Source organism: Chinchilla lanigera, unplaced genomic scaffold (assembly GCF_000276665.1).
Source record: "Chinchilla lanigera isolate Chin_1 unplaced genomic scaffold, ChiLan1.0 scaffold00011, whole genome shotgun sequence".
Lineage (NCBI taxonomy): Eukaryota > Metazoa > Chordata > Mammalia > Rodentia > Chinchillidae > Chinchilla > Chinchilla lanigera.
Window position 1 is genome coordinate 34956249 of NW_004955412.1, and position 13414 is coordinate 34969662.

Consider the following 13414-nt stretch of genomic DNA (forward strand, 5'->3'; position numbering starts at 1 on the left):
TTTGATTTTTTGGTTTTTCTCCGGTACCGGGAACCGAACTCACGACCTTGCGCTTGCCAGGCAGGCGCTTTGCCGCTGAGCTAAATCCCCAGCCCCTGTCTCACTCATTTTCTCATTTCTCTTGGCTCATACTTGTTAGAGAAGGGAGCTGATTGTGTTGGGTAGTGCTAGCAAGTGTGATTCACCTCGTAGATCTTTGCTGGTCTTTGGGTCCGTGTTGTGGCTTGTATGTAGATGTCCCCCAAGTACCACATGTGGTCGTATGTGGGGCTTTTCAGAGGTGGCTAGATCTTGGGTTTGTGCTTGCTAGGATCAGAGATGTAATGCTGGGATTGATTTACAGTGTGATGCTAGGATGAAGGGTATGAGTGCTACCTGCATTAAGGGCGGGGTAAGATATAAGGGACAGAAGGAGCTGTGGTCATGGCCTGTTGCTTCTCTCTTGCTTGCTTTTGTCTTCTGCCCACCATGAACTATTTCTTCTCTGCCATGCCCCTCTCTCTGTCAAGCCACCCTGCCTTGAAGCCAGCTGACTACGAACTGAAACCTCTACAAACTGTGAGCTAAATAAATCTTTCCTCTTTTAACTTTCAGTGTTGGGTATTTTGCTTCAGCAGTGAGAAAGGTAACTAAATCCAACACTGGTCCCTAATCACGTTCACTTTTAGCTAGTTGTAGTGTGTCTTCTGAATGAGTGATGATCATACTGAAAGGACTGTTTGTGATCCCTTTCCTTAGAAGGGACCCAGGTGGCCTTGGTAAGATACTCAGAGCATCATATTTTATCCTGTACTTATGGGTCACTGGGAACTTTGAGACTGAAGGAGGAGTAGAAAATGCTCATATGTGTGGGATATATTTCTAGTCTCCAGGAGTGGCTCAGGGTATCCAAAACAAAAATTGTTTTCATTTGTCCTGGTGCTATATAGCTTTTCTTAAAAGTAAATGTCTTAGAAACTGTTAGCAACTCAGGTATATTTGTTTTCTGTCTCCTTTTATTCAATTCTTTTACTAAAACTAGAGTGATACCTTACATTAAAAAACTGATCACAGTATATTTTGGGATGGATACAAAAAGCTGGATCTTGCCGTAAACTAAAAGAAAACAATGGATTGCTGTGGCCAGCAGCCTAGTAAGTGTAAGGAGGAGGACTTTATGTGTGTTTTCTTTAGCCAGCCCAGTAAGCCAGCCTCTGGAGGCCTCATCAGTGCTCTTTGTACGAAGGCCTTCTTTGGGGATGGCAGCCTTCTGAAGAGCCAAGTAGCTGAAGGATGGCATTTTATAGGTGCTCAGTGTAGCTACTTGATCTTCTCTCCAAGACTGGGAAATTTGAGACCATTCAGATAGCATATGTTGATATCCTCAATAGTACAAACTCAGCTTCATGAAAGTCACATACTACTCTTTCTCATTTCACCAAAGACTGGTGCAGACTTCTTCATGGACCAGAAGCTGTGGTGAGACGAAAGCAGAGGAGCATCAGACCTTAACTGGCTTGGCTGATAACTGCCCTGAGGAGGTTGATAGTGTCTTGGGTGCTCCAGGCCAAGAGTTTGGCTCGGTGCTGTGTACTGAGAGTATCTTGGCAGGACTTGGAGTCTGGAGGGCAGATGAAAGGCCCAAGGGAGGAGTGGCAGGAGGTCTGACTGAAAGGGAAAGCAGTCAACTGCTGCAAGTTTCTGTGAGAGTTTGTTTTGGAATATAATATTTCTCCATGCTCTATGGTTAGTGACTATCACCACCCAGTGTAAAAAGAAAGCCCTAACCTCAGGCTGAGGAGCTTTTGCTATTTAAAAATGCATTACCTCTGTGGGTTTTTGTTTTTTGGTACTAAGTGAACCCAGGACTTCGTGCTTGCCAGGCAGGTGCTGTGCTACTGAGCAATATCCATGGCCTCTCTGATCTGGCTTTCCTTTTTCCCTTTAGGCTGTTTGGTAGGGGCAGTAAATCTCAAATCCAGCAACCGGAACCCAGTGGTACAGGAGTTTGACAGTAAGTATGAGATGATGTAAGGAGATTGGGCACCCTCTAGTGGACATATGGTTGTCTTGCAGTCAACTCAAGACTTGCTCCTGGGTCGCCACTGTGCCCAGGGTGATCTGGGTGGCTATTTCAGCAGTACACCTGTCAGAGCTGTGAATCATCACCCCAGTGATGCACTCTGTGTGGGTTTATATCACCTGACACCTGTTCACAGCTTGGCTTGTGCTTAAACAACAAAGAAATCTTCTATGTAAAGCAGGGTCACAATGTCAGTAGTTTTTTTCTCGGTGAAACCTATTTCCTCAGAGACTTGGAGTCTAGAGGTACCTCGCTGGTACCTGTCTGCAAGGCCTGTCTTACCTTAGAGGTGGCTGGTGGGGCCTAGAAGTGTTCTGCAGTTACAGTGCTCACTTTCCCTTTGCTCATTAGGTGTGGAATTGTCTTGTATTATTACGGATTCACAGACCAGTGACCCCAGGATTGAGTGGAAGAAAATCCAAGATGACCAGACCTCATACGTGTTTTTTGAAAACAAAATTCAAGGTATGACTCTTGGCCCTCTGTGCCTGCTGACCCTCCTCTTGTCCCTGGGCCTGGATATACACCAATGATCAGAAAGCTATCTCAGACTGCTGACTGCATCTACAGCCAGAACTGTGTTTAAAATGTGCTATTATGAAGCCAGGTATGGTGGTGCACACCTGTGATCCCAGCACTGGGGAGGCTGAAGCAGGAGGATCACTGTGAGTTCAAGGCCAGCCTGAACTACATAGCAAGACTATGTCTAAAAACAAACAAACAAACAAACAAAAAATTGCTATTAATTAAAAATTCCAAATGCATGCAAAAGTAGTATATTGAGCTTCTCTGTACCTGTTGCTCCACTTTAATAAATATTGATTAGTTAAAACCTTACTGTATATAACAATCCATTTTTAAAATCAAATTTTTAAAATTAAGGCATTTTTAGTACAAGTATTTGGTGAAATAAAGATTTCTTAAAGAAAGAGATCCAGATTTTACAGTTTCATGTTTCTGGAATAGAATGTCATAGGTTTTCCAGGTATGTCATGGTCCTAAATGAATCTGACACATAGAAAGGGTTTTGCAATGAGGTATTCTTTCCTTTATCCCTCTTCCTTGTTATTTGTTACTGTTATTTATTTATAAAATTTTATGGGTACATGACACATCCCAATTCTTTTTTTCCCTTTCTTCTATCCCCTTCTGCTAAGATCAGATTTACTTATTTATTTAAAAAGTCTTTATCAAGTTAATTACCACCAACACAGATTAACAGGCCCAAAAATATAAAACATGTAAGATAATTATCCTAAATCAAGGTACACTTTTAGATATACTCACAGTCCATTTCTGAAGAATAAAAGCAAGCATTCTGAGCCATTTTCTCGTCATGACCCGTGACAGGAGTGATCCAGGCGAGATCATCAGAAGGGCGAACAGTGGCACAGAGGCCAGTAGGTGTTGTGGAGCTACCCGTAGGTCCCAGGCATGGTGCTGGGTGTGCCCCCTGTGGGAAGAGCACTGCTGGACAGGTTAGCAGTCATCATTCTATAGACTTTTTGTGTCCTTTGAAGGACAGATATCTTTAATTTTGATGACATCCAGTATAACTTGTGTTCGTGGCCTCATGAACATTGCAGCCCATAGTTTTAGCTTTCACTCTTTCATCAGGACATTAGGTTTTCATTGCATGTGGAGGGAGAGGCTCAGCTTCTTCCTTTGCATGTGGATACTCAGTTGTCCCAACATTCTTTTTTTTAATACTTCTTTTATTTTCTTTTAATGGGGTGTCCCTCTGGGGAATGTTAAGGAGATGAGCTTTTTGGCTTAACAGAGACACACAAAATGAGTGCCTCTTACACATTGGCTTCTATTTTTGGTACTCATGTTACCAGCAGGAATAAGTCATGATTCCTATCCCTGGGGAGGGCCATTCATTCTGTTAATGGAGAAACATAACCTTCTTTAAGTGGCAGAATGTCTCTACAGAGTGTTTTAGCACTTTTGTCTTCTTTTCCATAGGGGACCTGGCAGGCCGTGCAGAAATATTGGGGAAAACTTCCCTAAAGATCTGGAATGTGACACGGTCAGACGCAGCCCTCTATCGCTGTGAGGTGGTTGCTCGAAATGACCGCAAAGAAATTGATGAGATTGCCATTGAACTAACTGTGCAAGGTGGGAACTCCTGGTAAAGCATTTCACCTGTCAGGCCTCACATGTTGCTAAAGATAAGAGATCAATTCCTATTTTGATTTCTTTGCATCCAGAGCTCACTCCTGAGGGTGTCTTGTAGCTTAGGGAAGGGAGCTAATAAAGCTAAGACTGCCTGAGTTGGTGGAAGATGGACAGAAGTAAAGCTGCTGCCCTTTTCTTAAGGTGCTCCAGCGTCCTCAGTCTCCTCTGTCCCTCCTGAAGGTGGAAGGAATTGGGAACTTGTGTGGGTCCGGGCTGGGGGGTTGGGTGCCAAGGACAGCACACAGTGGCAGAAGGTCAGCTGGGAGACGGCAGTGGTACAGGATCACTTGGCTTAGCTTCCCGGTTTTGGAGCCGATTTATTTAAGTGGGTTCAGCTGTGTTACTGAGCTATAAAACAGCCTATGTTTTTCCTGCAGTGAAGCCAGTAACCCCTGTCTGCAGAGTACCAAAGGCTGTCCCTGCAGGCAAGATGGCGACGCTGCAGTGCCAAGAGAGCGAGGGCCACCCACGACCTCACTACAGCTGGTACCGCAATGATGTGCCATTGCCGACGGACTCCAGAGCCAACCCCAGATTCCGAAATTCCTCTTTCCTCTTAAACTCTGAAACAGGCACACTGGTAAGCACTCTTCTAAGAGGTAAAGATGGAGATTTCTTTGTTGGAGCAAATGATGCTTTTTATAGAAAGAATGGTTATTAAGAGACAGTAGCACTGCATTATAAGATAGGAGTTAGATATTCAGAATGTTGGGCATTCTACAGGAAAGGTGACCTATCCTTCATTATAAACAAGCCCAAGGGGTAAAATAAAAGAAGGGAAACTTGCAGATCTAGGAACGATACTAGACAAATGGTATGGGTAGACATTATTCTAGTCCTATTTGGCTAATCAGCTGCACAAACCATTATGACACATCGGGGGATCTTGATTACTGGCTGGATGTTTGATGACATTAACTGTTAATTGCATTAGGCATGATAGTATGGTTTTTTTAAAGTTCTTATCTTAAAGAGATATATCAGTATTCTTTGATAAAATGTGCCTGCCATTTGCTTCTAAAGAACCCATTGGTGGTGGGGGTGGCATGGGGAGAGGAAACAAGATTGGTCAGCCTGTCTTGCCAACTCGCCACCCCAGGCTTGTGCTCCATACACTTGTCATCAGGGAAGCCCCTGGCCTGGAATGCCCAGCTGCTTGTGATGAAAGGTGATTATAATAAATAAGATCCTTGGTATTTGTTTGGCCAAAGTGTCGCCTGAGGAGCAGTCATTGTCAGTCTGCTGAATAAAAGCAAAGTGCAGACTCTCATTCCAGATGTTGCTCAGCTTTGGTATCTGCAGTGCTAAGGGGAGTGCACTGTTGGGTCCCTCTTAGGCAGAAGTAGAGGAGATCTTAGCAGGACGAAGCTGGACAGTGCCTGATAAAGAAGCCAGAAGCAAGAGAGCAGTGCTCTCACATGCTGGCTTTTGCGGGACCTTGGGTGGCAGCTGTGGTGCCCTTTGCCCCGTTGACTGTCTTCTTACTGATCGTCACTTTCTGGAACAGGTTTTCAGTGCTGTTCACAAGGAGGACTCTGGGCAGTATTACTGCATTGCTTCTAATGATGCGGGCTCAGCCAGGTGTGAGGAGCAGGAGATGGAAGTCTGTGAGTTAACTGTCTGAAAAGATTTCATTGGAATACTGGGAAATAAATAGGACATTTGAGATTGGAGTTTAGACCATCAGTTTAAATAACTCTTCTGGCATACGTCAGCTTTTGTCTGGAGATAACAGGATCCACCAGAAGCCATTGGGGAGGTTGAAGGAAGGACCAGGAAGCTCTGAATCTTTTTTTTTTTTTTTCTGAATCTTGATTAGTAGGTGCCAGGCAGACCTGGCACTGGACACATGACCAGTCAGGTAGCTCACACAGAGTCTCATCATGTCCTTTCTCTGGTAATTGATAGGGTTGTGAAAGCATGAGGTTGGATAAACCACCAGAAATGTATCCAGTTAGAGCTGTTTCAGGAAATTGAAAGACAGAGTCTTCACCCCAGTACTATTCCCTGTTCTGGGATGCTGGCCCTAAGGGTGAGAAGGGGCAGGTAGGGTGTCTGAGCCACTTGAGTTGCATCTGAACTCTTTACTCTCCCATATTCAGCCATTCCAGAGCAGTGTTTTCCAAAGGTGCTTGATGATCAGAGCATTTGGACCATTCTTCCATAAACAGATTCCAGGCCCCACCTTAGGCCTGTGTTAGCTATGCATTCTAAATGCGTCTTCTCACTTGGCAAGTTGGGGAGAATCTCTAGGGTCATTTTCTCCTGGAGGAAGCTTTCTGAGTTGATAAATCACAGCATATTTTTTCATGTATTTTATTTATATAAAGGAAACAGCCACTAATGCCCCATGTTGAATGTTACCAAGTGCCTTGGCCCCGTGTGTAGAAATGGGAAATGGGAATGCAGGGGTTTCTTCTGAGAGGCTAGGTGGACAATAAGTGAAAACTTAAGTTCTCACTTAGTAGCTTTTACTTTTCAGGCTCAAAACTAATTTTCACCAAAATACTACATAGCAAAGGTAGGCGCTGATAATTAGGATTTTTTTCCCACAGTGCTCCTGGCTCCTATAAAAAATGTAACCATATCTTCCATCAGTGATATTCTCAAGCATTCAACTGGAGGATCTTTATGTTTTATAGGCCAGGCTCTCTTAATTCTATATTCAGTGTAACTGCCTTTGAACTGTGGAAGGCTTAGTGCCTTTCACTGTGGCATCGGCTTCCTTGGCTAGAAAGGTTGCAAATGTGTGCTGGCCAGGGGAGGTGTAGGAGAGGGTAATGGGCTAAGCACAGGGGAGGGAAGCATGGCAGGCCAGGTGTTCGCTAAGAATGGACAGTGTGTAGCTTCCTTCACACAAACCTTTCTGCAGATGACCTGAACATTGCTGGCATCATTGGAGGGGTTCTGGTCGTCCTGGCGGTCCTGGTTCTGATTACACTGGGCATCTGCTGTGCATACAGACGTGGCTACTTCATCAACAGCAAACAGGATGGAGAAAGGTGGGCTTGCCTTACATGAAAGGGACAGTGAAGGCCAGTACTCACAGCGTAGCCTTCCACTGATGTGCTCTCTTCCCCCATTCACAGCTACAAGAGCCCAGGGAGACCCGATGGCGTTAACTACATCAGGACAGAAGAGGAGGTAAGGACCAGCAAGGAAGGTAGCACCTAGGAAGCAAGGCCATCTAGATATGCCCAACCCGGAAAAACCATTCCCGCATGGAATCCCATTGGCCCTGTAGGAAGATTCCATGTTACATAGCAGGCCCCAAGTTCGTAGCTCTTCCAGTAATGGTGCACTTACGGCATTCACACTTGTAAGCTCTAGTGCATGTTGCTGTTCTTTGTTTTACTCTGTGTTGGGAGGTGGAGGGGGTACGGGGGAGTGAAACCTAGGGCCTCCACCCAGGGTTAACCCCCAACCCTTTTTTATTTTTAACTAGGGTCTAAGTTCATTAAGTTTCCTAGGCTGGGGTTGAACTCAAGATCCTCTTGCCTCAGCCTTCCAGAGTTCTGGGTCCCCATGCCCACGCAGCTGATGTCACTGTCAAGAACGATAGTTTCATTTGTTTTCAGTTAGGCTCCCAGCTCCCTTTGGGGACTTGTTTAGTCCATACTCAGTTCGGTGAGTTTTCCCTTTCCTACCACCACCCTTGGCCCCTGGGTATGTTCTGACTGTGGGCTGGCTTTGCAGGGTGACTTCAGACACAAGTCCTCATTTGTGATCTGAGAGCTGGCGGTGTGGCCGAGAGCACATGCAGATACCTCTACTACACACTCCTGTCGAGGGCCGCCGTGAGCTGTGCGCACCTGGATGAAGCCAGACACTCATGTAGAAGCTTTTTGTTTTGGCCAAAGTTGACTGCTCCTTCTTTCTTAACTCTTTAACAAGCCACATGAATAAAGGAACATTCCTCAAGATGGCACGGTAACCACCAGGGAAAGAATGACTCACCAAGTTGATCCCATCTGTTGCTGGCCGGGTCCCCATGTGGGTAGTAAGTGATCGCAAAGGTCCTGCCCGCAGCAGCTCTCCTGAGCTGCACACTATGACCTGTACCTGCCACAGGCTGTGCAGCAGCCAGGATGAGGCTGCCTGCGTGAGGGTGAAGTAGGTGAGGTGACTGAGGCTGCAGCAGCAGTGAGCAGGGTGAGGCTGTGGCCGCAGCCTCCGTCAGTGAGCCCAGAAAAGGGTTTGCATGTGGGGCTTGTTCCTGGGCCTAACCCTCCTGCACTGTCTGCTTAAAGCTCATCCATCTGGGAGAGCTTTCAGGTCTGTGTTTGAAAGAAGCAGACTCGAGGATAAACGGCTTGCAGAAGAGGGCTCTTCTTCCCCAGGAGCCCTGGGTGTCGGAGTTTGAGGAAACCCTTTTGGTCTTAGGCTAAGTCTCAAACGGTACTGAAATATGCTTTTCTATGGGTCTTGCTTATTATATAACACTTTACATTCTAAATTTTTGCTAAAGATGTATTTTGATTATTGAAAAGAAAATTTCTATTTAAACTGTAAATATATTGTCATACAGTGTTTAAAAACTTATTTTTTTAAGAGTTCAATGTAAAGTGGAAGTTCTAAACTACTAGTGTTAAATTGGAAGATACCAGTAATTCTTTTACACAAGAAATCCTCTCAAGGAGGCTCCTGGAACATTCATTCCTTTGTCCATCCTAGATTAGCATTTGCATACGAAAACTTAGGCCATCTGTGCATCAGACCATGGTTGCTGAAGAAACCTTTAAGTATTCCCGCTCAGCGGTGTGAACATCTCTGCGTCTTTCCAAAAGAAAGCCTGGTAACTCGGGTCCTCTTTGAGCTGCCTGTGCCCTGAAACAGGCTGCCCTGCTGGACTCTTGCAGAAGGGCCAGAGCCACCCTTGAGTAGGGTTGGCCCTTTCACATTTGTATCCCTGGCCAGATTGTGTCCCACCCAGTTTGGTCATATTGTTCACATGCCACAGAGTGCTTGAGTGTTGCATCTGCTGTGTGACACCCCAGCCTTTGGGTTCCTGTGAGACCTTTTGGTTGAGGATGGTGCACAAAACAAGGCAGCTACTGCTATTTGTTTTGGGAATTCTCTTTGTGCAGTGCATAAGATTGCCCAGGGCCAAAGGCAATTCTGAAACCAAATCTCTGAGCTATTTTTTAAAGAAAACGGATGCAGTGGTTCTCTTTCCCCTGAAAAGAGCACCCCGGCACTGCAGGTCCTTTCTCCTCATAGTAACTCTTGTGTGGTGGCAGCCAGCCTTTGGAAGATCAGGTGCTACAGCCAGGGTCAAAAGCCTGACGTTGAGGAAAAGAAAACTCCTGCATCAAAAGCAGTGTTCTAATTTTGATTTTGAAATTTTTATCTGCCTGACACTGCTCACCTTGCAGGGACATTAGAAACATCATGGAAAAGCCTTTGTTCGTCCAGAGTGGATGTTCTCAGGCGTAAATACATTGCTGCGTCAGAGTCCTGGTGTGGATGAGGCTCAGAGCAAGAGCTCCTCACAGGAGCAGACTCCATTGTGTGCATGGAGCGAGGTTTTCATGTAGAATGTAGTCAAGTCACCTTAGGATTCAGCTTTCAGTGTCTTAATTTTTTATACTTTGTTATTTTTTTATTGACTACTAGGGATGTATTGACTTTTTTACATGACATACTGTCATGTGGGATGTTGGGCAGGAGCAGCAGGCAGCTCTTCTGTACTCACTCAGAGGTTCCTGTCTTCTTGGGTGTTTGGCTATCAGATACCCACGTCCTTTCCACAGCTCTGGGTAGGAAGGGTGGCTCCCCCTCTGCCTTCTACACTGTTGGGAATCAACACACTGCCTTCTCCCTGGGGTCACGGTGATAGGGCAGCCCAACCTCTGTTCTTACACCCAGTCTTGTGTACTAGTGCCCTGGGAACTGGGTCTGAGAAGCAGAGGGGTGACACTGCCTGTGATGCAGAAGTGCAGGGAACGAGCATTTGTCAGCATCACTTGTCCAAGGCTGTTCTTCGGGCCTCTGGTATGACTGTTGCTGTACATAGGTGTTATAGACTTGTACTAACACACGTGTAATTTGGTGTTTGTTAAAAACCTCATTTATAAAAGCTTTCAAAACATCAAACCTTACTGCTTTCTTTGTACTTAGGTTGGGTGTACCACATCTTCCTAGCATTTTGTTAGGCAAGTACCCTGGAAAAGTACGGTCCCAGCATCTTCTGCAGAGAAATTGGTACCTGCACTGGAGCTAAGCCTGTCCACTCAGAAGCAGCTTGGTGACTCACTGCACCAATGATGGGGCCATCTGCGTCCCTGTTCATGTATGGGAGTGCTCGGGCGGAGCACAGTGGCTTTCTGTATCCTAAATCCAATTCCTGCGTGCCTAAACACCGAAACAGCAGCTCCGGGGCTTGCTGGGGTGCGGCTTTGCAGTGGAGCACTTGCCTAGCATGCCTGAGGCCCTGGGTTCTGTCCCCAGCACCACACACAGAACATGAAGGGGTACAGAAGAGGACAGTGGGAAGTGGGTATGATCCAAAGTATATGGTGATTCCTTAAATTTACTGCAGTAAAAGACACACTGCTATTGAACGCCCATCCTACTATTGTCACTCAGTGAAGCAGTCCTGGAAGTCCTCTTTTGGTACTGTCCTTACGAGGTGGGATCAAAAATACAGTGAATACTGTGCTCAGTGCAATCCAAAGGAGAAAAACAGGATTGTAAAGACCCTGCTATGTGTCTTCATCCCTCTTTTTCATTGAATCTGGCTCTTCTCCAAAGTCAAAATCACCACGAAAGATAACATTGAAATAGCCATGACAGTGTAATTGAAGATAGGAGAGAGGATTTCTGGACCTGCTTCAAAATGTGGCAAGGACGATGGGACAAGTGGGTTTGAAGCAGGGGGGGTTAATAAAGTAGAAAATTAAATATTCCTTGTATTTTTCAGTCACACTTTATACGTTATATATATGTATAAAATACCACATGGAGCAAGGAGTGAGTGGTGTACATCTGTAATTCCAGTACACAGGTTGTGGGAAGAGGGCAGAATTTGAGGCTAACCTGGACTACACAGGAAGTTTAAGGCTAACTTGGACTACATGAAAAAGACTCATAAAAACCAAGCAAAAGTAAACACCTCATTGAAACCCATTATTTATGAAACTAATAGGACCTGTAACAAAGTTTTCAGTAACTTTAGAAAGAAAAAACCAAAGAGTTAACTTTGTACTCTTGCTAAGCCAGACCAGACCAGACCAAACCCAGCCAGGCCGGGTGGTGTGAGCCTGTAGTCGCAGCTCTTCAGGACTCAGGCTGAGGTTGGAGGGTCACCAAGGCAGGGAGTTGGGGCCAGCCTGAAGGTGCCAGTGGAGATATGCAGAGGACCTATGAACTGGTATCATTGCCATTCTGCGTAAGGGCACAAAGCTGAGTTTTCGTAAGCAGGACCCATGCTATCAGACTCGCGTCCACCATGGCCCAGCAAAACTGGTCCCATTCTTCACTGAACTGGCCAGTGTGACCCACCTTTTCCCACCTGTGCCCCCTCGTTTCTCAAACTGAAACCCTTTTCATTTTTCCTCCTTTGTTAGGGGACTGGCGTGATCTTTGTCAGATATTTTCTCTCCAGCCTGATCTCCACACTGAGAGCAGGTGAGGCCCCGCACTAGCCAGTGAGGGAGCCCTGTACTAACAGCTTGGACAGCTTCCACGTGGGAACACAGGGCAGGGCAGGTGAGCCAGACCTTAGGGACAACCAGAATTACCTTTTCCCTGAGGCAAAGATTTGGTTTCACTCTTAAATATTTTATGTAAAGTTTCAATGACTACAATAATAGCCCTGTCTTAACAGCAAATTCTGTGGAATGCTAAGAGCCTTTATTTATGCTTAGCCTTTATTACTTAATTTTAGAAAGCTGTACACTATTTTGAAAATCTGCAACTATACATAGAAAAAATATTACAGTCAAAATTTTGTCATTAGATATGGGAAAATATGTACTATAAGGAATTCAGACAAGCTAATAGAAGCTTGATTTATATAAAAGAAAGATGAAATATTTTGTGTTTTTTAAAGACTGGATTTGAAGCATATCAGAAGGGACCTGATACTCAAATGGAATTAAGGTTTAATATTAATCTGGCATTTCTGTTACTTCATAATGTTTTAACCCCAAGTTTTATAAAAAGAAATATAAAAGGTTGGCCAGCCAGCCAGAGGCAAGCAGTAGCGCTAGTTCTTGTGGAGGCTCTGCTATTACAGTGAGGGGCACGAGGGAGGCACATGTCCAGTCCCCTCCCTGCCTGTCTGCACGCAGCATGCAAGACCGTCCTCCAGGCCTGGCCTTCAGGCCTCAGTCGGATCCAGCTTCAGTTGGCTGTTTTCAGGGGGGCCTTGCGGAGGGACCTCCTGCTGGGGGCTGGGTTGCCTTTATTCCTGGCGGGTGAGGTCACATTCCACTGCTGAGGCTGTGCAGGCCTGGGAAAGAAACAGTCATTCTAGAACTAAAGAAACTCTGGTAAGGAACCTCAACCTCAAAAGAACCCTTTGGCAGACTTACGGTTTATCAGGCAGTGATAAACATAAAATGTCATTTCCTTGCCTCGGGGCTTCAGTTTTGTCTGCAAGTAAACAAAAACTCAGTTTTCCCAAACTTTTAAAGGCAGTTGGTGGATGGGACAGGAAAGAAAGTGAGAACTTGCCTTTGGCGGAAAGAGGAGTCTGTGATGTCTCTATGTAACTGACGCCTGCTCCAAATGTGACTTCATCAATGGACTCTGGGTAAGGGGAAACACCACTGTTAGTGAAGAACTGATAAGACAGGCCTCAGGTACAGCGGCCTGAGCAAGCAGGAGAGTTCTGCTCTGGTTCTGATTCACAACCCCTACCTTGCACCCAAGTGATGGCCACGCTCAGGCCTCAAGTTGACCTTTTCTCAGGACTTGATGGTGTGAACCTCCCTCCAGTCCCGACCTTCATTCTCTGACCACAGCTTTCTCAGGCTGCCTCAGCCCCTGTGCTTTCATTGCTCGGTGTCTGGTGACTGCCACATGCCAGACTTCCGGCTCTGTTTGGGCTACTCAGTGGGGTACTTCACCTGGAGCCCCCAAAGAGATGTCGCCAGCTGGCCACCTCTTCACACTTTCCCTTTTCTTGTTACCAGGGATGTTACTACTCAGGAAGTTGTCCATCCA

General features: G+C 45.7%; 2 protein-coding genes across 4 annotated transcripts in view; one reads left to right on the plus strand and one right to left on the minus strand.

The window, feature by feature from the left end:
• Jam3 (junctional adhesion molecule 3) overlaps positions 1-11146 on the plus strand; it is a 65545-nt gene extending 54399 nt beyond the window's left edge. For all 3 annotated transcript variants that reach the window (XM_005378586.2, XM_005378587.2, XM_013511148.1), the window contains 8 exons: positions 1928-1993; positions 2414-2527; positions 4031-4183; positions 4621-4823; positions 5751-5850; positions 7116-7245; positions 7333-7387; positions 7940-11146. In XM_005378586.2, the coding sequence (XP_005378643.1) occupies positions 1928-1993; positions 2414-2527; positions 4031-4183; positions 4621-4823; positions 5751-5850; positions 7116-7245; positions 7333-7387; positions 7940-7975 (857 nt within the window). In that variant the 3' untranslated portion in view covers positions 7976-11146. The remainder of the gene's footprint in view (positions 1-1927; positions 1994-2413; positions 2528-4030; positions 4184-4620; positions 4824-5750; positions 5851-7115; positions 7246-7332; positions 7388-7939) is intronic.
• A 69-nt stretch (positions 11147-11215) lies between these two features.
• Ncapd3 (non-SMC condensin II complex, subunit D3) overlaps positions 11216-13414 on the minus strand; it is a 67640-nt gene continuing 65441 nt past the window's right edge. The window contains exons 33-35 of the mRNA XM_005378590.2: positions 12923-12997; positions 12781-12841; positions 11216-12698 (exon numbers count right to left, since the gene is read on the minus strand). Coding sequence (XP_005378647.1) covers positions 12590-12698; positions 12781-12841; positions 12923-12997 — 245 coding nt within the window. The 3' untranslated portion in view covers positions 11216-12589. The remainder of the gene's footprint in view (positions 12699-12780; positions 12842-12922; positions 12998-13414) is intronic.